This window comes from Pezoporus flaviventris, unplaced genomic scaffold (genome assembly GCF_033815535.1).
Source record: "Pezoporus flaviventris isolate CSIRO_AGI_PZ_B2104156 unplaced genomic scaffold, CSIRO_AGI_Pfla_v1 ptg000002l, whole genome shotgun sequence".
In the NCBI taxonomy this organism is placed as follows: domain Eukaryota; kingdom Metazoa; phylum Chordata; class Aves; order Psittaciformes; family Psittacidae; genus Pezoporus; species Pezoporus flaviventris.
Genome location: NW_026892550.1, coordinates 62,178,241 through 62,201,222, shown reverse-complemented (window position 1 = coordinate 62,201,222; position 22,982 = coordinate 62,178,241). Strand labels below are relative to the sequence as shown.

Sequence of the window (22,982 nt, the reverse complement as noted above, 5' to 3'; positions counted from 1 at the left end):
CTAGTGGGGAGAGAAAAAAAAGTTGATAAATTTTTAGCTTGACAGGAAAATTATACAGTTGTTTGTTTACATAGACACTTTAACTCTTTAGCCTTGCACTTATATAGTAGTCTATGGAATATGTAGTTTATACACATACATGGAAACATTTTTGGATGCCTGTAAAACCTTTTATTTATATATATAAAATATATTATTTTTATAAATATAATCTTTAAGTAACAGGTTCCACATATATGTAAATTGTGTCCTTCAAAATTCAATACATAACTGAAAACTCATAGAACATATACTACTTGTTTCACTCTAATTCACACATACAGAGTTAGTCAGAGTTTCAGGATTTGGTTTTAAGAAATTAAAAACGACCCTTCTGATTTCAAGGCTGGCAATACAGCTTCATTTTCCCTCCACATACAAGTAAGGGTTTTCTTAATCTGCAAGTTCAGAAGCCTATTCAGAAGCTAGAGCAAGCTTGCCCTCCTGGAAATCTCCTTAAAAAATAGGAAATGAGAGCTTAAACTTATCTCATGGGTTCAAATTCTGTAGGGATTTATTATTGCCATATTTATCCATGGTGCATTTCCTTAACCTCACAACTTCATCTGGAATCATTAACCTGAGACTTGCACTGCTCAAGTAATCACATTCAGTCTCAACACCTAGACTACTGCTGTACAGTACTGCTATACAACAACATAATCATGTTGGGTTTTATATAGTACAGAACACCTTATTACTTCCTAGAAAGTAGCTTAAAAACTTTTTTCAAGAAAAAAAGTTCACATTAAAGCTTAAAATTAAACATAAAGTGCTCAAGAGTCAGGGAATTGGATATTATTTTAATCCTTTGTTTACATGCATGACATCATACTATGCCCTGCTAACCTCATCAGAAGCCTCCAGTGCCTCGCCTAGATAGCAAATGAGGGGCAGGAATTCACAGGGCCCAGACCTCATCCACAACAAAAGTGATACAAGGCAGAGACAAGGTTTTGGATGCAAGAATAACTCTGCAGCTTAAACCTTTTTGTTGTATGCAGGAAATCCAAATTCTGTAGCGTATATCACTGTCCATACCAAACACTTTCTATTGGTTCACCATCCTCCCAGAAGAGTGGGTTAACACTACACAGCTAATCCTACAGATATCACATATATATTCATATAATTCACATATATACTAATCCTAATGCCCTCCAATTAAAAAAAAAAAAAGGGGTAACGCCAATCAAGTTTCTTACTGTCTTAAACTGAGCTTGTTTCCTTCAATCTAGCAGGCAAAGCTACTCAAGATCCAAATTTCAACTCCAAACGACCACTCGCAAATAAGTCAGCCACAAAGTGTGTGTCAGTGATGTGGTAGACTGAAAATCTCAAATTTAGTTTTAACTAATGAGTTGAAGTAATCAAGTCTTGGGTGACATGGTTTAGTGCAAGGTGTCCCGGCCCATGGCAGGGGGGATGGAACTAGATGATCTTAAGGTCCATTTTAATCCTAACTATTCTATGATTCTATGAAGTCCATTTTTCACAACAGAACTTCTGTTTAACCATAATACATTCTGGATAGTTTTCTGAAGCTTCCTAAAACTCTAAGGAACAGAAAGCAGGTAGAATTACTAAGGAAAAATACTACAAGAGACCAGCTCATTCAAATAACACTTCTGAGCATTTTACTAGCAGAAGTACAAGTACTTCATTTTGGACAAGACAAATACATAACATTAAAAATAATTTAAGTCACCAAATAAAATAAAATCACAAACCAAAACATTTTCTCAGCCCAAGATGATAAAAGAATGAGTTTTTTTTATTTTCTTTTCAAGATGCGCAAAAACAAGTAATCTGTCTAGAAGCCTTCTCCTTTACATGTGCTGAAAAATGGAATGACACACTGCATCTATAGAATCATTGGCTGGAAACATCTCCAAATTCCCAATTCAATTATTCCAAAAGATCATTAATAGGCTACTGTTTCCTTATTAACAACATTTAGTATATTGATGTCTTAATGACATGACTGATGTCACACTTTTGCCACTTTCAACTATAGGGCATGTACATCCTCTGGTGAAGACAAGGCAGCAGCTAAGCTTTTCCCCCACCCTGAACTCTTCATTCCTCAGCATCTTCCTAGAGAAGTTTGTTCCTTTCCTGAGAACATCCCCGTGAAGTAGCAGCCATTAGATGTTTTAGCAAACATACAGTTTATAAACAGAGAGAACTGGATTTAAATGGTTCAATAATCTACTTTCACAATAAAAACAGGTTATTCTCAGTATACCAGTAGAAGACATTCGAGACGCATACCTGAAATCAAATCCTTCACTAAACACACACGTGCTCCTCCACAACATATTGCAAAGAAGAAGGATACATCATGATTCTTTCCTACTAAAGCTCCATAAAAATACCAGTTCAAGGGAACTGCTGCAGATTCCAAAGCAGCTTTCTCCAATTAAAATTTCTAATTCCACCATGTTAGCACACGCAGAACTTTTAAATGCACATCTGCAAGGACCTTTGAGATTGTCTTCAACAGACACCTGTCCAACCATTTTACTTCAACAAAAGAAACTGCACAATCTTTGCGGACAGACAGCTTCAGTGCTTCCTCAATTTAAATGCCAAATGTTTTTCTTTACCATCCAACCCAAGTAATACCTTCTAAAAACCAAGCACTATTTCTTCTTCTGCTCTACATTGAGCCTTAAGGCTACATAATCACTAGCTTTTACACAGTAACCCTTTTGCAGATGTGAGGGCCTTCATCAAATTTGCTCCTAGCTTCTTTTCTAGTGTGCCTATGCCTCAAGTCTCCCTCACAAACTAAGTGTTGTTAACTCCTGTGGAGTCTAGGGATCTACATACTACGGTTAACAAAAATTAGCCATACTAAGGCTCAGCAAGACAGAGTAATCACTTTCTTTTCTATTCATATTTAATCTCATCTGCTAACATGCCAAAATAACATATGTCTGATTGCAAGGACATCATACTGTTTAATATTTCATTTACCATACATTACAGTGCTAAAATACTTTTTCAGGATACTACTTGCTGTTCAGTACTACCCTTTCCACTAATTATGTCTTTTATTTCTCCTTCCTGTGTTCTCTTCCTCCCACAGTTCTTGTTAACTGAGTTTAATTACATTGATTTCAAATCTGCTGTCAATCTTCACAATCATTTTGAATTCTGACCCTGAGCTGTACAGTGCTCTCAATCCTTCCAACTACCCAGCGTATCTCTTCCATGCTAACCATTAGAGAAAAAAAAAATGAATGCACATCCATAACAGAACTTGACAGGAGGACACTTCCTGGCATCCTTGTTTAAAGTGAATTATTTACAAGTCAGCTTCAAAAAGCAATTTTTCAACCAGCTGTACAAAATCTCACAAAAATTGTTTTAGATCCCATTTTAGTAGTCTGTTTTTAACATAAGCCCAGACAATGGCAGAAACCCTGCAAAAAATCAAGACAAACCCCTTGTATTCCTTCCTCATTAACTGCATTGGCTACTGGAAAAAAATAGATTGATCCAGAGCACTCTTAACAAATCAAACTAGCCCATTTTCTGTTTGCACATGAACTTTAATTGTTTTCTACTTACTGACAAGTTCTCCCCTAAACCACCTGCACAGAATCCTTGAGGGGATCAAAGCTTGGTAAGCTTTGCCCCTTTTTTTTTTCTGAAATTATTATTCCGATTGCATTCCCATCATGATAATTTCATTCAGTTTTAGCAAGTATCTGTCTACAACTTCTCCATCAAACCCAAACAAAGGCTACACTGACTACTCCAGCACTTTTGCAACATCCATGATTTATAAGACTGTTTTTCTTGTTCTTCTTTTGAATGGAAGAGGATTTCATACCTTAGATTTCCCTACGATTTTCATACTTGCTCTACTCATTTTACCTCACAAGCTCTTTCGCCTGCTCTCATTTCCTTTGAATGCACCTTTGTTGGTGTAAGACCTTTAAAGATCTCAAGATAAATACAGAAACTACTATCTTACTATGCTTCCTATTTTTACATTCAGATTGAAGATTAAACAATAACACTGAACATGCAAATTACTACCATTAATATTTAATAATGGCTGCAAGCATTCAGCAACAATGTATTTCAATAACTACCTCACCTGTACATTTGATCTCCCAGATAATTCTCAATACAGTTTCAAACACCTATTACTTTTACTCTGCTCTGCCTTCAGCATACTGCTTTAAGCCTATTAATAAAAAATACTTGTCTTCCATCATCACAAAACAAATATATTTAAAAAATAAGGTTATTAAACTGCACAAGGCAATTACATTAGCAACTTTTATACCTATATTCCTAATCAACTGAAATTAAAAATGTGGCTTTGCACAAGCTTAGACTTCCAAAGGTATCCAGTTGCTCCGTGAAGGATACAAGCACTTCTTTGCAAGTGCCTATATCAAGTTTTTAAAACTAGACAGCGAACAGAGGACGAAGTCCGTTTGACAATTCAAGCTGCTTTCACTCAGCCCTCCACTCACGACTTCTTCACAGGACTCTGAATTCCGATTTTAGGCATAATTACTTTTACAACACTGTATTATGGCCCTACAGAACACTTCAATATTGGAAATAACCGAGTAACCCTACTCAAGAAACACATCGGCTGTGCTCAGTCACCAGATCACGCTCCCCCTCCCAGCTGGGGACTCACCTCAAACGCACAACCATTCGCTGAGGGAGGAACCCGGCGGCGGCACCGGTTAAGCAGCCCCAGCCCCATGCCGGGGTCGGAAGGCGTTCCAGAGGCTGGGCGAAAGCACCGCACCAGCCTTCTGCCCAGGCACAGCTCCTACGGCTGGCGTGACATCAGGGGGCGAGACACGGGACAAACCACCCCCTCAGCCCCCCGTGTCGGTACGGAGTAGCATGCCCACCTGATCCTCTCAGCCGCTGTAGCGGGCGAAGAGGCGGAGAGGGGCCAGCGGGTCCGCCGCCGCCACGCGTTACCCTTCAGTGGGGTCCACCACCTCTGCCGCACTCTCCAGGCCTGACACTCCGCGCCCGCCAACGGAGCCGATGGGCCGCCGCGCACGCGCAAAGCCTCGCGCGCCACCACGCGAGCCCGGTTCGAAAGAGAACAGCGGGGAGTGGAGCGGGCTGTGAGAGAGAAAAGGGGCGGGGCCAGCCCACCGGTGCCCGCGTGCACCCGGCGGGGAGAGGCGGAGCTAGAGGCTTTCCGCTCCGGAGCGCTCCCCTCAGAGCCCGGCCGGTGTGGGTCGTAACGGCCCGGTGACCTCACACTGCGTGCCCCAGAGAGAGGGTGGGGAACCGGACAGCCGCACACCTCTCGTGTAAAGCGGCGTCGCTCGAAGATGGCGTCACGGACCGTCGCGGCAGAAGCGGGCCGACTGACACCTCCCGCGCCCCGCCCTGTGGCGGGAGGTGTCGCTCTCTCTCTCTCTGAGCGGTTTCTCTATGGTGAGCTTCTTTTCCTGCGTCCCTTCTTTCCCTTCGTCTCTATGGTGCGCGCCCAGGCCCCTCCCTGCGGGGGCGGCGGCCATCTTGGCCGGGTGGCGGCAGCGGAGCACGTTGCTTGCCGGCCCGCGGGACGGGACAGCGGGCAGCGGTTCCTCCCTGCTGCGGCCCGGCCTCGCCGGTTGCGAGGTGTCTCCTTCAACCCAACTCCCGGTAAGCGGCTTCTGATGGGTTGTGGCATGGGGGGCTGGGGCCCGTGGCTTGCCCCCACCCATCACGGGAGTGGGGCCGGCCCACCGTTCCTCACCTGGGCCTCAGGGCTGGCAGCTCTGGCGGGGCCCGGCAAGGTGGGCCAGCGCTCCGCAGTGCGACGAGCTGCCCCGAAGTACTTGTTCCGCAGCCCTAAGGGAGCCGGCCCGCATGCTCCATTGGTTCAGGATACGGCCCGCACAGAAGATGGGGCCATGTGTGGCAGGAGGCCGCCCCTTCGCTAGTTGACACGGCCCGCACATGCAGTCCGTCGTCTCTGAGGCGAGCTGTATGTCGTCTTCTGGCACTGCTTTTTTGTCACACACACGCACGTCCCCCGCCCCATGCCGCAGCAGCGGTGGAAGTCAGAGAAAACGTTTCTTTCTGCAGCTGGGTTCAGCCACCGGCATCGCTTGTGGAGACCCGGCGGGGGTTCCTCGCGTTGTGGTGGCTGGGCTCCGGGGAAGGGCAAGCCGCAGTTTTTCTCCGGCGAAAGCAGGGGGCTTCCTCGTCTGGAGATAAAAATGCTATGTTTTGCCTTATTTGGGGGAAAGTTGATATCCACGTGTGTGCTTGCGTGGTGAGGAGGTAAAAGTCGTCTTGCATGTTTAGTAAGGTGACAGGGAAAGACTGTTTTTTACAAGATACGTGAAAGAAGCAAAATAAAGATCTTGGTAGGGCTTTTCTCTAGGACCATCGCAGTGTTTCATCTCAGGAATGCACTGAGTTATTTCACCTGCAAGTTTGTGTGGCAGGTCTAATTTAAAGTTCTTTGCTATGGTTTCCTAAACAGGTGGTCGTGAAGTACTTGTGTAATTTTCATGTGGTAGATTGCTAATTTATGGGTTTATTCTCAAGCATTTCACTTAATGTTAGAAGAAAATATTAAAAGAGTGATAATTAATACTGTTCAGCACCAGCTACACACACCCACTCATTATGCTGCGTCAGTATATTTGAGCATATGCTTTTCATGTTAAAACTGTCTTTATTTTCATAGTCATGTTCTGCCTTATGAGTAATATAATGAGTTAAATGCAGTAAGGAGATTTGGAGCTTGTTTAAACTTCTTTTTGTGCATTGTCTCAGTTTCCAAAATGTCAAAACCTGAAGCATAGAGTAGTTTGCAATTCTTAGTAGTTTTTGCTTGTTCTTGTAGTATTTACTATTATTTCTGCTTTGACAGCTACAGAGGTAGTGATCTGCCATGCAGAGTTTGAAAACCGGTTGTCTTCCATTTAAATTTTCTTTGGCTGTTCTGGTTCTTAACTTTCTTAATTTTCTCATGGAGTTGACTGTAGGCCATTAGCAATGGGCTGAGAGATAATTCTTGAGGTTAATTATTTTCAAAGGAAAGCGTAATTGCTGCTCACCATCACTTCTTTCACAGCATTTATCTTTGAGGTCCAATGCAGCATAATTTAACAAAATGTTAACTGGCTCCATTCTGAACACATATTGTGCCTTAACATAATTTAATTGAATTGTCTCTGCTTATCTTTCAGTCTTCATTTATGTATGGCTTTTTTCTGTTTTAAGTCTGAACAACTGAATGTATTTACAAATCCTTCTTGGCCATAGTTGATTTGACTTAGCAAATTCTAATATAACTCTAAAAATAATCAGTATTTTTAATGCAAGTATGTTATGTTTGTGCTACAGATTGTACATTACTGTTGCCTTTGTGACAGGCAGCAAGGTCTGCTGACTTTTTTCTTTTTTAGTTTACTCAGGTTTGTCAGAGAACAGCAGCTTTATCACAGAGCCTAAGAAAGCTCACTTAAAATGTTTGTGATAACATGTTTGTGGCTTATTTTCAGGCGTTTTAGTGTTTGTACCAGGTGTCATAGTTGGATTTAGTGGGCAGCTTTTGGCTTCAGTAAATGATAAGTCAAGGTTTTTAGAACTGTTTCTTTTCTTCCCCCCCGCCCCATTTGTTATTTCTCTCTTACTTTTTCACCTGTTTTGTCATTGCATCATGCTGGAAAGATTTTCTGTTGTCACTCTGTCATCATTTCACTCATTCAAAATAATGCTTTACTCTTGTAGTTAGTATCAATATCTTTGTTTTTTCCTTTTTTGTTCTGTTCTTGATTTGGAAAGGAAAACAACTGCTTCTGAAAGGAGAAATGCTTCTGAATACCAGTTTCTCCTGCCCTTAAACTGCTGACTGTACTTAGCAATTACTTTATGCATGCTGTATTGTAGAGTATGTATGTTGTATGTGTTGCTGACCTGTGTTCAGTGTACTGAGAGTTCTGCTGTCTGCACCATGAAATCAGACCATCCTATTCAGTATGTTAAGGCAAATGCCACCAAAGTAACTGCATATAAATACATAACTTGAGTTCAGTCTGGGTTTGGAGAGTCTTGTTTAAACTGCTCTCTCATTTCTCAGTAGAACTGATTGTTGTTATTTTTTCTTGTGTACAGTTACCGTAATAGACATGCGGACAGTCCTGCAAATTTTACAGAAGTAAAAGAAGTCACAAGTATTTTCTTTCTGAAAATAGTTTAAGACCACTAGAGATTTTTGGATGAACTGACACTTCCATCATGTAATGGGAGCAGGGAGGCACGAGTGTATGTCTCATGCCAGGTCATTAGTTCTGTTTCCCCCCCCCCCCCAAATACTTCATTTATGCTTGTTGTGCTTAATTCTGCGGACCCTTCAAAACTCATCACCACAGATGGGCATTTTCCCATATGAGAGGTTGGAAGGTAAAAAAAATATAGGCTCTTTTATTGTTTACCAACCCCAGTCTGATTCAGCAGCAGGCAATAGTTTAAACTTTAGTCTGCTTATCCCACCGAGACTGGGTGGAAAGCTTGCTGAGATGGGTGGCCAAAACTAATTGTTCCAAGCCTTGGTCGTTTAGAGCAGCCCCTGTCCTGTTCTCCTGCTTTGGTTCCTTAAGCTAAGCACCAGACTAGAAGAGCGTGTATGGCTGAGAGGAGCGTTTGTCTGCTCTGCTATCTGCACTGCTCAGGCAACAGAAGTTTGGGAGGTTGCACAGGGAAGGCAAGCTCCTGAGGTACAGCAGCATAATCTTCTAGAGCTTGCTTTTCAAACCTGGAGAAATAGTTTGCATGCTAGTTAGAGCTAAGATACCTAGCAGGGAGAGCTCTGCCTGGAAGATACAAGTGTGTTCTGTTTGCTCAAGGTACATAGCCACACAGGCATGGTTGGAGAAAGGGTTGATCCAAGTTAGGCACTTCCTTCAGGAAACCAAAGAGAGAATGGTTGATTCAACCCCAAATACTCTATACACTGTGAATTACAGGGCTTTTATGAAAAGCATTGGGCTATATTCCCAAAGAATGTATCTCTCTTTGAAGCACTGACAAAATCCAGTATCTGTCTCCTAAAAAGTTACCCTGACTCAAACATCCTTATAGTTTTTAAGACTTTCTCGTTATATAAGATGAATGTATTAAAATAAGAATTGCAAACCCGTTATTCCGTGCCTGTTGGCCTGGTCTGTGGATTGAATGATGACCTACTTTGTCAGTCTGGTCTGATGATACAGAACTGTAAAATCACTTTTAAAATCTTTTTTTAAATATTCAGTCTACGTTATATGAGGATTTTTTGGCTTAGGAAGTGTTGAAAAATTAATGAAAACAAATTGAAACATTTAAAGTAGAAACTGCCACAGTAGGGTTGACAGCATGAGTAATAATTCATTTCTATCTGATGAAGAATAGACGTCAGTTTAAAAATACTTAGGAAAGTGAGGAGTAAGACTACCACTGAAAATATTCATAAGTATGGTAATAATGGATTTACAGATAAAATAACATCTTAATTTCTGACCTTTGCTTACAGTGAGACGCCAGTCTCTTCCTTTCTTTCATATTACAGTAGTGGCTGTAGGATTACTTCAGCTAAAGTTCACAGGTAAATTTAGGGAGGGATGGAGTTTAACATGATAGATGTGCTGTACACCTGTTTTGTTCTTGCTTCTTTCAGGAGCAGCAACGAGAGGATGGAGCTGGCTTTAGGTGTATGTTGCTCATAGGAAGATAAGATCATTATTACTGTTACTCAGTTCTGTGTGTGAATATGGTAAAGGAAATATAAATGCGCTTTAAAATACATTCTGGCTTTTTCTTTAACCTAACAAGGCTTAAATTTAAAATATTTTGTCTTTCCCTCCCTTAAACTACAATTGTTGACATAAATTCCCACTACAACCCAGTGCTTGTTAGTGTGCATTACAGATATCTAAGCAAGGGAAAAGACAGTTATGTAGAGGAATACAAGTAATTTCACTCTTTGAGGGCAATTATTTGTGATTTCAGGAACATTTAATCACCTAGTACTTCAACACCTTTCTCTTCTGAAAATAATTTTGTCAAGAATCTTGCTTATTTTTATTGCAACATCTTATAGTCTTATATAGTCTTACAGTTACTGATTCTATGTTAGGAAATGCAGAATGTAAGTGTAGTTATTCAGATACTAATGAAACTCAAGATAAAAGAATTAAACATTATCAGCTATGGCTGTTCATATTGCTTGGAGTTACTTTTCTATATACAGCTACACATATTCACCTTGAAAAATAGTTTAAATTTTACAATATTTTAATAATTTAATGTAGGATATTGGCATAGAGTTTGCAAAATTAGTATTATAATCAGATTCTTGGGGTAATAGTTTTAGTCACAATTTGACTTTACCAGGCACTGTAGCATGAACAAGGTCACTTTACAGAAGGCAGCTTGTGAAACTGAAATTTGCAGAAGTATACATTCTTGTGTTCATGTTACAACATCTTTTTCTTGGAAACAAATACATTTTCAGATATAACTGCAGTTTTATGTTTACAGTGGAGAAATAGTAATGGGATGGAAAGCTGACATGCAAGATTTGTGCCGTTATTTACATACCAGTACCTGTATTACTTGTATCTGAGATTTTGCCCTGTTCACCATGTTGCTTAAAAGAGGAGAAACATCAAATCATTATCCCCTTTTTACATCTCTGAACTCTGCTTGTAATAACTTCATATATATATATATATATATGATTTTCCCTATGCTGTCAGTAATTATGTTCTCTTTTGGGTTTTGTTTTTTTCTCTTAAGGTCTGTGAGACTCTCACTATTCCTCCTCATAATTGGTGCATGTGTTTAACCCAAAATTGTGCATTATGGCAGACAAATTAACAAGAATTGCTATTGTCAACCATGACAAGTGTAAGCCAAAGAAATGCCGGCAAGAATGCAAGAAAAGTTGTCCTGTGGTTCGAATGGGTAAGAAATGTAATTTAACCAAGTATTTAAGTGATTGGAGAAGTTTTAAGTAATGTTCTGCTAGGAGGAGCTAGGTTTTTGTTTATCATTCGTGCTTCGTTTCATAAAGCCTGAGAACAGGAACAATTTGTAGTCTTCGAATGCTCTGAAGCTTCTGTGAACATTAGTCAGTTACATGTTCCTCTGTGGAATTTGGTAGCAAGAGCTCTGATTTACAGAAACTTTTTTGAGTTAATTTTACTTATTTTTTCACCAGGAAAACTTTGCATAGAAGTCACATCACAGAGCAAAATAGCTTGGATCTCAGAAACACTTTGTATTGGCTGTGGTATTTGCATCAAGGTAAAAGGCTGCCTTATTTGAAATGATAAAACTTTCTTGGTTTTGCTGTTATATTTAGTAATGCCTACTGCAACTTCAAAAAGCTGGATTTTTCCCTGACTGATCACACCTTGTTGTTACTGTATAGAAAGTGAAGTACTGTGTCAGTTTACTGAACCAGTTAGGTTGCAGGGTGTGGGTTGTAACTTTCTGTTTGCGGTTTTGATTTTGTTTGAGATTGTTTGTGTTTACACACACCTAGCAGTAGAAGGATGTTTTTGTAAAGGAGCTAGAGAACATATGCAGTGTGCCTTATTTGTGTTGTAGGCCGACAGTCTAAAATGCTGTTTAATTTGAAATATGTGACATAAAACTTCTTTGGAAAGTTGACTGTGTAAATGAAAGTCAAGTAATTTGGTGAAAGTTCTTTTAAAAGTATTTAAAAGCCTAGCTGGGTGCGGTACAGAACATAGCATTTTGTTAATAAATTGTTTGTGTGCACCAGTAATCTGTATATTTCTTTCAATTACAGAAATGTCCTTTTGGAGCCTTGTCAATTGTTAACTTACCTAGCAACCTGGAGAAAGAAACCACGCATAGATACTGTGCCAATGCCTTCAAACTTCACAGGTATTTTATTTTTTAGCCAACATAAGAGACAAAAAATTCAAGGTTTTGATAGTACAAACATAGTTCACATGAAAGTGTTACCAGTTATTACCTTAATAGCTTCTTTTTTTGAATGTTAATTGCTTTCTTATTAAAAAGTATTACAATAAAATACAATTTTAATACTCATTTTGCAGAGCTCTTGTTTAAAGAACAGTGTGCTCTTAAATCATTTTTACGACCTATTATTAAGGAATATTGATTTAATTTGTATTATATATCTGTTGGCAAGTTAACAAAGTAGGCTGAAAAAAATCAGAAAGTCTGAAAGCACATTGTAACCTTTACTTTACCTCCAAATGTTGGTGTGTGATGGCATTAATGGAATCCAAATTTATTGATGTCGTGTACAGGTTACCTATCCCTCGTCCAGGTGAAGTACTGGGATTGGTTGGAACCAATGGTATTGGGAAATCAACTGCCTTGAAAATTTTAGCAGGAAAACAGAAGCCAAATCTTGGAAAATACGATGTATGTATCAGCAGTAAAGTAGAGTTGGCATTATAGATAGCTGTGCTTAGATTTTTTCCACTGAGTTTTTTGTCTGAATGATGTAGAATTTGCAAGAACATTGGCACTTTCCCTATTAAACAGCCAATGACCTACTCCATGCAGAAACAGTAGCAGAAGGATGTTATTAAAAAGAGGGTTTTGTTTGTTTTGGGGGGGGGGGGAATTGGGGTTGTTTGTTGTTGGTTTGTTTTTTTTTTTTGCAAAGTCTCTGTATCTTTCAAGAAAGAAAAGGATGCTAATTATAGGTGTAACTTGCTAAATATCAGTATCAGTAAGTTTCTGTCTTTAAGTCACACATAAGGGGTTTTTAATACGATTTTAAAACTGTCAGCTTCTTTTCCCTGCATGATTAACCTGTTCCCCATCAGGGGATTTAGACAGCTTGAGTTGTGGAGTTTGTACCAAGTTCAACACTGATTTTATCTGAACAGCTCCAGTGCTTATGAGCACTTACCATATATCCTTGTGATGTCTTAGGCTTTTTTATCTCTCTTTTTAAGATGGTCTCTTATAAACTATGTTGTGACAAGTTGCTGAAAATACTTCCCACTGTACACTAATGCTGATTTCTGAAAATCCTTAGTTTCTTCATGTTGCTAGGTACATGGAAACTTTGATAGTCTTTTTTGAGAACCAGACATAGATAAACTTGTAATCTGCTGGTCTTCATGGAAGATTGTAAACCATTTCTCTGTCTTTACACTAAGTCAAACTGCAGTCAGCAGGGAAAATAATTTACAGGGGTTTGTTTACCTAGCACTACTCTAAGAGTGAATATTACTAGAGAAAAGACATAAACAGTAGTTTCCATGACTCTTTTTATCGGACAGTATTTCAGTTGCCACCTTCTCATCTTCAAATTACATGGTGACAGTTGAATTCTGGTGTACACTCCTTCTTTCAGGGACTTATAGGAACGAGCGTGTTCCAACTTTCTTCATACATTTCCTTACCTGAGAGAGTAATGTTTTAGCAAATCATTCACTTTGTGGCCACCACTTAAACCCGCAAAGAAATAATCATTCCCCAGCTAGATTTTCCATTCTCTTTCAAGTCTGGTTTATGTTATTTTGTGGACTTCTTGTTTCAGGTGGTAGTATTGCAGAAATATCAAAACTTTTGACTTTCTGAATGTGTACATAATTGAATTACCATGCTTCCAAAATCAGACTTCCCTGTGAAGAACCAAATCATGACCACAGAAACAAGTGGTATGAATTGAATCTTCAGTGTTGCTTCTGCTGTAAAACTTATGAAGCATTTCCTCTGTGTATTTGCTTGGTTTGGAAATATGGCTGTGTCACTCTGTTTCCGTGCTGCTGTTTACCATCAAAATAAGTACCTCAGCACCATTCAGAGCAGTTTGCTGTGTAAAAGTGTACGAGTTGTGACTTTTTCCTGGGTGACTGCTCTCAACAGGTCCTTTTTTCTTTTTTCTTCTATTTTCTTTTTTGGTCAGTTTTCCTTTGTCTCCTCCTGTTTTCTTGACAACATTTGCTAGAAGCAGAGAAAATGTCCAAATTTTATCACCTCTTTTGTGCAAGTTGATGTTATCAGTGAAATCCTTTTCCTTTGGGTTAGCTAAATCTCATAGCTAAAAAGTGCAGTTACACTAATCCACACTTCCATTTTGCCCATCAGGTAGTTTCACTCACAGCTTCTTAACTGTCTGAATAAGGTTTTGGATGTCCTGAGTGTAAATTAAAAATGCCCTTTCTTTAAAGGGCTAGTGACACCTGGAGGAAAATACCTGAACTTCAGCTTTCCATTGTGCAATGGCATATTTTTAGTTTTTTCCTTCCTTTTAATGGAAACTTTGCAGAGGCAACATCACCATTTGGTAACTTGCTATTTTCCAGGCTTTTTTTTATCTTGCAAGCATATTCTGTTCGCTGTATTGATCACAATTTTACAATTAGGTGTTTTTAATGATGTTTTTAGAATGGTAGAAGTAAACACAGGCTTTGATTTTGTCACAGGATCCACCTGACTGGCAAGAAATTTTGACTTATTTCCGAGGATCTGAATTACAAAATTATTTTACCAAGATCCTGGAAGATGACCTAAAAGCTATCATTAAACCTCAGTACGTGGACCAGATCCCTAAAGCTGCAAAGGTAAGAAATCTCATGAGCTGAGAGAAAGCTGGAAACCTCTCCTGTAATATTTCTCTTGTGTTAAAAGATGATTTTTTTCTTTATTATTATTACTATCATCTATCATGCAGGGAACAGTGGGATCAATTCTGGATAGGAAGGATGAAACCAAGACACAAACTGTTGTGTGTCAGCAGCTTGGTAAGTGTATTTCTTAATCAAACATCAGATAAATTCATACTTAAAAAAAAAGTTAATTACTAATGTGATGATTTAATTATGCCATTTAAAAAGGGTGGGGGGAAGTAAAGGTGCTTTAGTCTAACTAATTGATAAATGCTAGTTGACAGACTTCAATGCAATTTCTGTTTCATGGTAAACAGTGTTTATTTTTAAATCTGGAAAAATTCTAGTTACCATCTGCTTCTCTTGCTTGCTCACAACTCTGGCAAAATCTTAGCATCCCTTCTTGTCGGAGCCATTGCATATAGAAAATACTACAGAAAAACCTCCAAAACATTTTATTTCAATTTAAAATCCTATATACAGCTGATTATAGCTGATTTCTGAGAATAATGCAGTTAATAAGAAGAACATCTGCATAGTCCAGCCCTGGTAAGTTTTTGTAGGTGCTTTGAATTCAGTTGTTGTTAAATTTAGGTGTTGCTAAATTAACAACAGGGCTCTTTGTGGTAGATGTGGGTGGTAATGGTGGGGCTACATTGTGCCATCAAGAGCATGGTCCTTGCGTCCCACTTAACTTATTAGTGAAACAGTATATTCTTGAAATTGGCTGTTCCTGAAGCTGATGAGAAAATACTAGCTTCACCCATTGATTGTAACACTTGGGAGACCTGATTTTCCTGAAAATCACAACTCTTCAGCCAGGTCTAACATGAAACACTTAACTGATGTTTTTTTTTAGGGCTGGGAATCTTGCAAAATAGACGACGGAAAGCCAAATAGAAATGTAATTCCTCTGCATGATGCAGCTGTACAAATTAATGAGCAAATGCTGCAGAGAAGCCATAACTTGCTGTGACTTATATAGAAGCATCATAATGTTACTTGTAAACTGAACACTTACTTTACTACTTTCTTGTTTTTATCCTGTGTAGGATGTCTGCTGTGATTATACATGTTTCTGTAGGTAATAAAAATATGAATTGTTGCGTTGGTTATATCTCAAAATAACCACTTATTTGCAGACTTAACCCATCTGAAGGAAAGAAATGTTGAGGACCTTTCAGGAGGAGAACTTCAGAGATTTGCTTGTGCAGTTGTTTGCATTCAGAAGGCTGATATGTATGTTTACTTCTGTTATACATCGCTTCTCATAATCTGTCTTGGAATGTGATCCCCTGATTTACATTTATTGTTAGAAATGATACCTCTGTTTGAAATATTTAAAGAAAAGGATTTACAAACAAAAAATTGGTTTTACCAATTCAGCAGCTGAGATCCTTATTTACTCCATAATCTCTGGGGGTTTTATACTTCATCTGCAAGGAAATTGCTAATTTCAGAGGCCAGTGTTAAATTTCAGCACCACAACTTCAGAACCCTTCCTAATCCCACATAAATGTGCTCTATTAGACAGTTTACCTCACATGGCATGTCTGAATAAGAAATGGGACAGGTGCTTCCCCACCTCTCGGAACTTGGGTCCCTCTTCTCCTGTCTTGCAACCAGGAAATTACTGTCTAGTCCATGCTGTTTCCTAACTCCTAGGGACCAAGAAAGGGACATCCCAAGAGTTGGGGGGGGGGTGTGGGGTGTGTTTGCTTGCTTGCTTCAAATTGTTTGGGCTGTGGCTTTTCTGTTTGGCTGGGCTTCTGTTTGGCTGGTGCAGGTTTTGGGTGGGTTTTCTTGTTTGCTTTGTTGTTTTTCTCTTTGGGAAGATATCCTGGTTCCAGTCTTCCCAAGTACTTTTGTGCTTTTCAGTTCATGAGTGCATGGGATTCCTAACTGATTGCTGATACCTTGTAACATTTAATAACTTTGTCAGAGCTTTCAGGAAAGTAACACTTAAATCATTTAGTAATTTCACATGACAGTCATCGGAGATTCAAGGCAGGTGTCAGTACATAATTCTCATACTTTGTGTCCCTCAGTGTAAATAATGATAGTGTTTTATTTCTGTGAATTTAATGGTTGAAATATTAGTACTAGATTTGAATATGTATAAAGCTTGCATTCATCAAGACTATTCTTTCTTCGGGTCCTAGCTTCATGTTTGATGAACCTTCTAGCTACTTAGATGTCAAGCAGCGCTTGAAGGCTGCCATCACTATTCGATCTCTAATAAATCCTGACAGGTAAGTACAAACTTCAGATGTTTAGCTAGACTGTAATAATATGCCTTTTTACAGAGGAAAGAAACATCCAGCCCATCTACCTAGAAGTGCTGACTTTTCAGCATGATACACTAATAGATGTTTAAAATATTCTAAGTCGGTAATACACTATTTCTTTGCATTTTGGAAACTTACTTCCTCTAGTTTCTGTACTGTTTCAGCATTTGGTAATAAAGAGGTGAAAACAGAGGTGGTTATTTTTCACCTGAATATTGCTTTTTCATCCACTTCTCATGAAGTTTTCTTTTTTTTCTTAAAATGTGCTAAATATTTTTTGCTCCAGTGGATCAACATCCTTTTACTCACATAAAGAAGCTGCCAGTTTATGCTGAAGATGGATTTTCAACTCGTCATTCACAACATCTCTTTATTGGAATTTTGCGGGGAAAAAAAAGGCTTATCAGAGATTTGAGCTCTGTCCTTATTAAGTATTAATAAAAGAAAGCATATTAAGTAAGAATCGTGTTGATAGCTTTGCTTATGCAGGAGTAGAGTACAAAAGAAAAACTGTTTTATATTGAAATGTAAAAGCATGGCTCTGGCTCTATTTTTCAGGTACATTATTGTTGTAGAGCATGATCTAAGTGTGCTAGATTATCTCTCTGACTTTATCTGCTGCCTGTATGGTGTGCCAAGTGCTTATGGTGTTGTTACCATGCCCTTCAGCGTAAGAGAAGGTAATTGCTGTATTTCTTTTTAAACATGCCCCAGAAAATTCTAGGGAAGAAAGGTAGCAAAGTGCTACTTGTCTGTTATGGGAACATGTCTTCTTCCTGTTACAGTTCAGTAACTAACAAACTACCACTTTAATTTGTGTGGAATTTCTAATCCTAACCCTAAACTTACACCTCAACCCAAAACTCTTAATTATGAAATGCTCTTTGTCTCTTGCTCAGGACATAATTTTTATACTTGCAGGTGTTTTGTAAACAGTGGAGTTACATAGAATACCTTATAAATAGTAGAGAAAGGTCAGGAGAAAGTTTGCACGGTACAGAGGTGTGTAGTGTTCAACTGAATTGGCCCTGCTTGTAGCACTGAGACTTGGTAGTAGCTGGTTTTGTGAGAACAGGTCCAGCAGCAGTAGTTTCTTTAAACCCTATGCACGTGACTAATATCAGGTATGGAAGAAGAGCTTCTACAGCCTTTCTATGATTTTAGTAAGATTTTCCTCAGTTTACATAATGTACACACTTCAAGTAGGAGAGTTTGTTCCCCATTTTAACATGTCCTTTAAAATCCAGTGTTGCTCTTACCCAGTGGGAATTGACAGCCAAGCACTGAAATTCATCTTGTATTGCTCTGTTGTAGACCTTTTTTAATGATATTTTTTTTCCTCCTTTTGTAGGCATAAACATTTTCTTAGATGGCTATGTTCCAACAGAAAATCTGAGGTTCCGAGATGCATCTCTGGTATTTAAAGTCGCTGAGACTGCTAATGAAGAAGAGGTTAAAAAGATGTGTATGTACAAATATCCAGGAATGAAAAAAAAGATGGGAGAATTTGAACTATCCATAGTAGCTGGAGAATTCACGGATTCTGAAATTATGGTGATGTTAGGGGAAAATGGTAAGAAACTGCTTCTGCAGCCTTAACTATTCTCCTAAAGCCATTTTTCAGGGTTCAAAATGACTAGGTTTGAGTCAGGTTGAACTGCTTGTTACCTAGTGAAGATGTGGCATAAGCTTGCTCTCTAAATAGCAAGAATTACTGTGTATTACCGATGCCATTGGTTTTGTCCCTTACCCCATTTCAAGAACTTAGAGTGGCAGGATGACATTTCAGCTGGTGAGCTTAGCCACAAGTCTAGAATGTTGCACCTTGAAAAAACAATAGGAAGTGCTGCTTGCTGGAAGTGAACATAGGAATTCTTGAAGCAGTCTAACTTGAAAAATGTATTTTTTATGAAGTTTTTGTCTTTTTGTATCAGTGACTTAATTGTTAGAGTTCTAACTTAATAAAAAGTCAGACATAATTTATAACTCTCATTTTATTTTAGGAACTGGCAAAACTACGTTTATCCGGATGCTTGCAGGAAGACTTACACCTGATGAAGGAGGTAATGCTTAATATCTTAGTTGAAACCTAGTTTGAAGACACTGGACAGGCTCTTGTTTTCATTATAGATTTTATCGTTTCATAGGTGAGGTTCCAGTCCTGAATGTCAGCTACAAACCACAGAAGATCAGTCCTAAATCTACGGTATGTTTAAGCTTTATTTATTAAGTATTGTGTTTGCTCCAAAAAGTATGTTTGAAATACGCAAGTCAAACTTCTTTATGCCCGGAACAGAAAGCTCTGTTACATGTTTTCTTATGGCCTGGTGCCTAAAACTGAGGGTCAGCGTTTTTCTTTTACTAGGGAAGTGTCCGTCAGCTACTGCATGAAAAGATCAGGGATGCCTACACACACCCCCAGTTTGTAACTGATGTCATGAAACCTCTTCAAATAGAAAACATCATTGACCAGGAGGTATGAATTGCCCAAGACAACAGGCTAATTTTTCTGCTTTAGTTCTCTGCCTGTCTCTGAACTAAATACATCCTTCTTCCCTCTTACCCCAATAGGTTCAAACATTGTCTGGGGGTGAGTTGCAGCGCGTCGCATTAGCTCTTTGTCTTGGTAAACCTGCTGATGTCTACCTGATTGACGAACCCTCAGCGTATTTGGACTCTGAACAACGTCTAATGGCTGCTAGAGTCATTAAACGGTAAAGTAGACATGAGGGGTAAAGAACTGAAATTCCCAGTATTTTTACAGTAAGTTCACTTTCATGTCTGTTTCTCTCTTTTTTCTTGAATTTCTATTTCAGTTTCATTCTCCATGCTAAAAAAACAGCTTTTGTGGTAGAACATGATTTTATCATGGCTACATACCTTGCTGATCGTGTGATTGTTTTTGATGGTATTCCTTCCAAGAACACACTTGCCAACAGGTAAGAGGCTTCTTTGGATTAGTAAGCAAGACAAGGAGAACAAGGCAGGAATAAATTGTTTATCGAAAGTATCAACAAAAATAGGTGAAGCATCCCTGCCCATTGAAATTTAAGCTGCATTTAATGTAATCCATGGGTGTTGTGAAGGTTCTGACTTTTGTTTTGAAGCAAGGAAAAGAAAATGAGGTTGACCTAAGCTTGACCAGCTCCTTGTTTAAATTAACCTTAAGCAGCTGCACACAAATTTCTGTCAGAAATAAGTGGCACTTGTAAGGAATGAAAGAAAGCACCAGTTGTAAAGTATATCTAGGAACATATCTTGAAGATACCCTTAGTACACTGATTTCTTTTAATGTATGTACCTATGTGCAGAGTAAGTCCAAGTCTTGACAGCAACATGTTAACACATGCAGTCCATGAGTTTTACTTTTTCAAAGCTGTCCCTTTTGGTACATGCCTGTAAATAATTTCATGTGAATTACAGAGAATTCTGGAGGAGCAGTCTGAAACACTAGAAGCTTTTAGACCAGTGTAATAACCAAGTACTTAATGTGAGCCACATGAAGTAAACATGTTGCTGAGATAACTGCCAAAGGATGAGAGTGGTAGTTACTGACTTCTTGTCCAAGACGTGATTTGACTGAAAATGTAGCACATCCTGGTTATGTCAGACACAGTTCATGCTTGTGTTACCAGACCTGAATGAGCTCAGGGTGGAGATCAAACTACCTGTAATCTGCACAGTATAGAACTTCTGACAGTTGAGCTGGAATGTTCTTCTCTCTTAACAGTCCACAAACTCTTTTGGCTGGAATGAATAAGTTTTTATCTCAACTTGAAATCACTTTTAGAAGAGACCCCAACAATTACAGACCAAGAATAAACAAACTCAATTCAATCAAGGTAAGAGATAAGCACTTTTACAATAAAGCCAAAACTATGTCATATAAAGCCAGGTTTTAAAAATAAGGAACAAAAACAAAGACTAACCTGGTAGTTTTCAGAGCAGCATATGAAACAAGTAGTAAGAAAAGGGGCCTACAGGGAATTTGGACAGGGTATTTTTTACAGGAGCATGTGGGGGAATAGGACAAGGGAAATATTTTTAAATTGAAAAAAGGAAGTTTTAGATTAGATATTAGATAAAGTGCTTCCCTGTTATAGTGGTGAGCCACTGGCAGAGGTTGCCCAGAGAAGTTGTGGCTGCCCTATCCCTGGCAGTGCTCAAGGCCAAGTTGGAATGGGCTTGGAGCAACCTGGTCTAGTGGAAGGTGACCCTGCCTGTGACAGGGGGTTTGGAACTGGATGATCTTTATTGTCCCTTGCAACCCAAACCATTCTATGAAAACAGAAAAGTGTTCAGCTGTATGGCTCTTTATTTCAACTGTGTTCAAATCTGCCAAAGATTCTTTGAGTAACACTGACCTTTTTTCTCTTCCTAAGGATGTTGAACAAAAGAAGAGTGGAAACTACTTTTTCCTGGATGATTAAATATTGGATCTGAGCATCTTTGTAACTGGCATATAGAAATGCATATTGGAATCTAAACACTGCTGGATGAGAAGGCTCAATCAGGTTTTAGAACACTTAAATCTTTTGGAGCTTAAAAATCTCTTGCTGCTTGTAACATCCAAGACCAGTAGCAGTGTAAATCCTAGTCCACGTAAAACTGCCACTTTCTGTATTTTGCTGAGACAGCCCTATTTTCAGTGTAATAATTTCAAAATAGACCACCTTGAAATTGTGCAAATGAGTCTCCTGATTTTTCAAAATCTGAGGGAGCTTTTCAGTTCAATAGATCCGATTCACATACCACATAGTGACTGAACTCCCTCATTTTAAGAATCTTCAAGGCTGTTTTCTCTACCAGAGGGACTCTTACCAAAAATATCAAGATACAGAAGCGACTCATGTTTTAAAAAGGCTGAATCTCTCTGGATGAGGGTTTCATAAATAAACATCCTCTTAACTTACAGCTGTGACACAGTGCAAAAGTTCTTACATGCTGAATGAGTGATTTATTTCAGTTGTCATTATGCACACCTTTTCTCATGCTGCAGTAAAGAACACACAAAAGATGGAGTACAAACAATATGAAGGAAGATAATCTATGCCTTTTTTAGTCACCTGTACCTGTGCATCTTTTCAGACCTACTTACAGGAGAGTATTCAGTTAAACGTCTTAAAGAGTCCACTAAAAATCCTTTCAATCTTCTGCAACTTAAACCTACACCATAAGGAAAGGTTAATGGCCGGGGTTTCCAACTCATTCCTCCATCAGTAAGTGCTTCCCATGGAGAAATGAGTTGTACATGCTTAAGATGCAAGAATTTTTATCCTTGCTGTAGACAAAATTGAAGCAAATGTTTTTTCACAGGAAGTAAGGTCCTTAGGGGAGACAGGAAGGAAGGCTATTGTCCATGCAACAGTTCTCTGCTCTGCCTTCAGTGGCATGTGAAAAGTGTTATAAGAGAGAAAACACAGCTCTGTTCTTTATGGACATTTTTGCTCTGTAAGTTACAGGAGAAGGCAGAGGTTTGTCTTACTGTTTTTTTAAAGCCATTCTGTTTTATAACCTTGGCAGTATCAGGTGTTATATACACACTACGTTGCTATGTCTGTCTCTCACCAACAGTCCATCTGCATTATACCAGCAGAGCTACTCCATGACGAAGTACAGGTAATGAGTACAGCCTTCACCACCAGCAGCTGTTGAGACAAAAATTTCTACGCTAACTAAAACTTAAGACATGCAGATGAGCGTAAACCCCTCTGGATTTGAACTCCGCATCTTCTGTTAATCAGTCCTAATTAGGGTAAGGTAAAGCTGTTCATTACATGCTGAATATTACATATAGTCCCCTACACACCAGTGGGATCCTACAACCTAAACCATCTTGGCCTGGGTAAAGAATTTGGCCATTCAAACTATGAGTCTTTCGGCAAAACCAGAGGAAACTATTTACTGTGTCAACAGGGAAGGTGGAGAAGATGCTACATGGGCACATTTCAGTCCTTAACTGTGGTAGAGTAGTAAGGTAGGGCACAGGTACATCTTAAATAGTACAAGTCAATTTTTAGAAGTAAATTCTAAGAGCCGAGCC

General features: G+C 39.0%; 1 protein-coding gene across 2 annotated transcripts; it reads left to right on the top strand.

The window, feature by feature from the left end:
- The first annotated feature begins 5,407 nt into the window (after positions 1-5,407).
- On the top strand, positions 5,408-21,853 carry ABCE1 (ATP binding cassette subfamily E member 1). Of its 2 annotated transcripts, none has more exons than XM_061441542.1 (18): positions 5,408-5,478; positions 10,819-10,986; positions 11,243-11,328; positions 11,840-11,937; positions 12,330-12,447; positions 14,469-14,606; positions 14,717-14,786; positions 15,794-15,890; positions 16,814-16,903; positions 17,498-17,619; positions 18,291-18,512; positions 18,943-19,002; positions 19,087-19,145; positions 19,305-19,415; positions 19,511-19,653; positions 19,756-19,878; positions 20,670-20,781; positions 21,322-21,853. In XM_061441542.1, exons 2-18 carry the CDS (start codon positions 10,884-10,886, stop codon positions 21,367-21,369), a joined length of 1,800 nt encoding a protein of 599 aa, XP_061297526.1. In that variant the 5' UTR covers positions 5,408-5,478; positions 10,819-10,883; the 3' UTR covers positions 21,370-21,853. The 2 variants fall into 2 exon arrangements, with proteins under 2 accessions (XP_061297526.1, XP_061297517.1); XM_061441533.1 differs by lacking the exon at positions 5,408-5,478 and adding an exon at positions 5,504-5,688.
- Positions 21,854-22,982: the final 1,129 nt, after the last annotated feature.

Excerpts from the sequence above, each read along its gene's own strand:
- ABCE1 (XM_061441542.1), top strand. The coding sequence starts at position 10,884 with ATGGCAGACAAATTAACAAGAATTGCTATTGTCAACCATGACAAGTGT. Across the intron at positions 18,513-18,942 it reads GGTGATGTTAGGGGAAAATG|GAACTGGCAAAACTACGTTT; the intron begins GTAAGAAACTGC and ends ATTTTATTTTAG. Across the intron at positions 19,003-19,086 it reads ACTTACACCTGATGAAGGAG|GTGAGGTTCCAGTCCTGAAT; the intron begins GTAATGCTTAAT and ends ATCGTTTCATAG.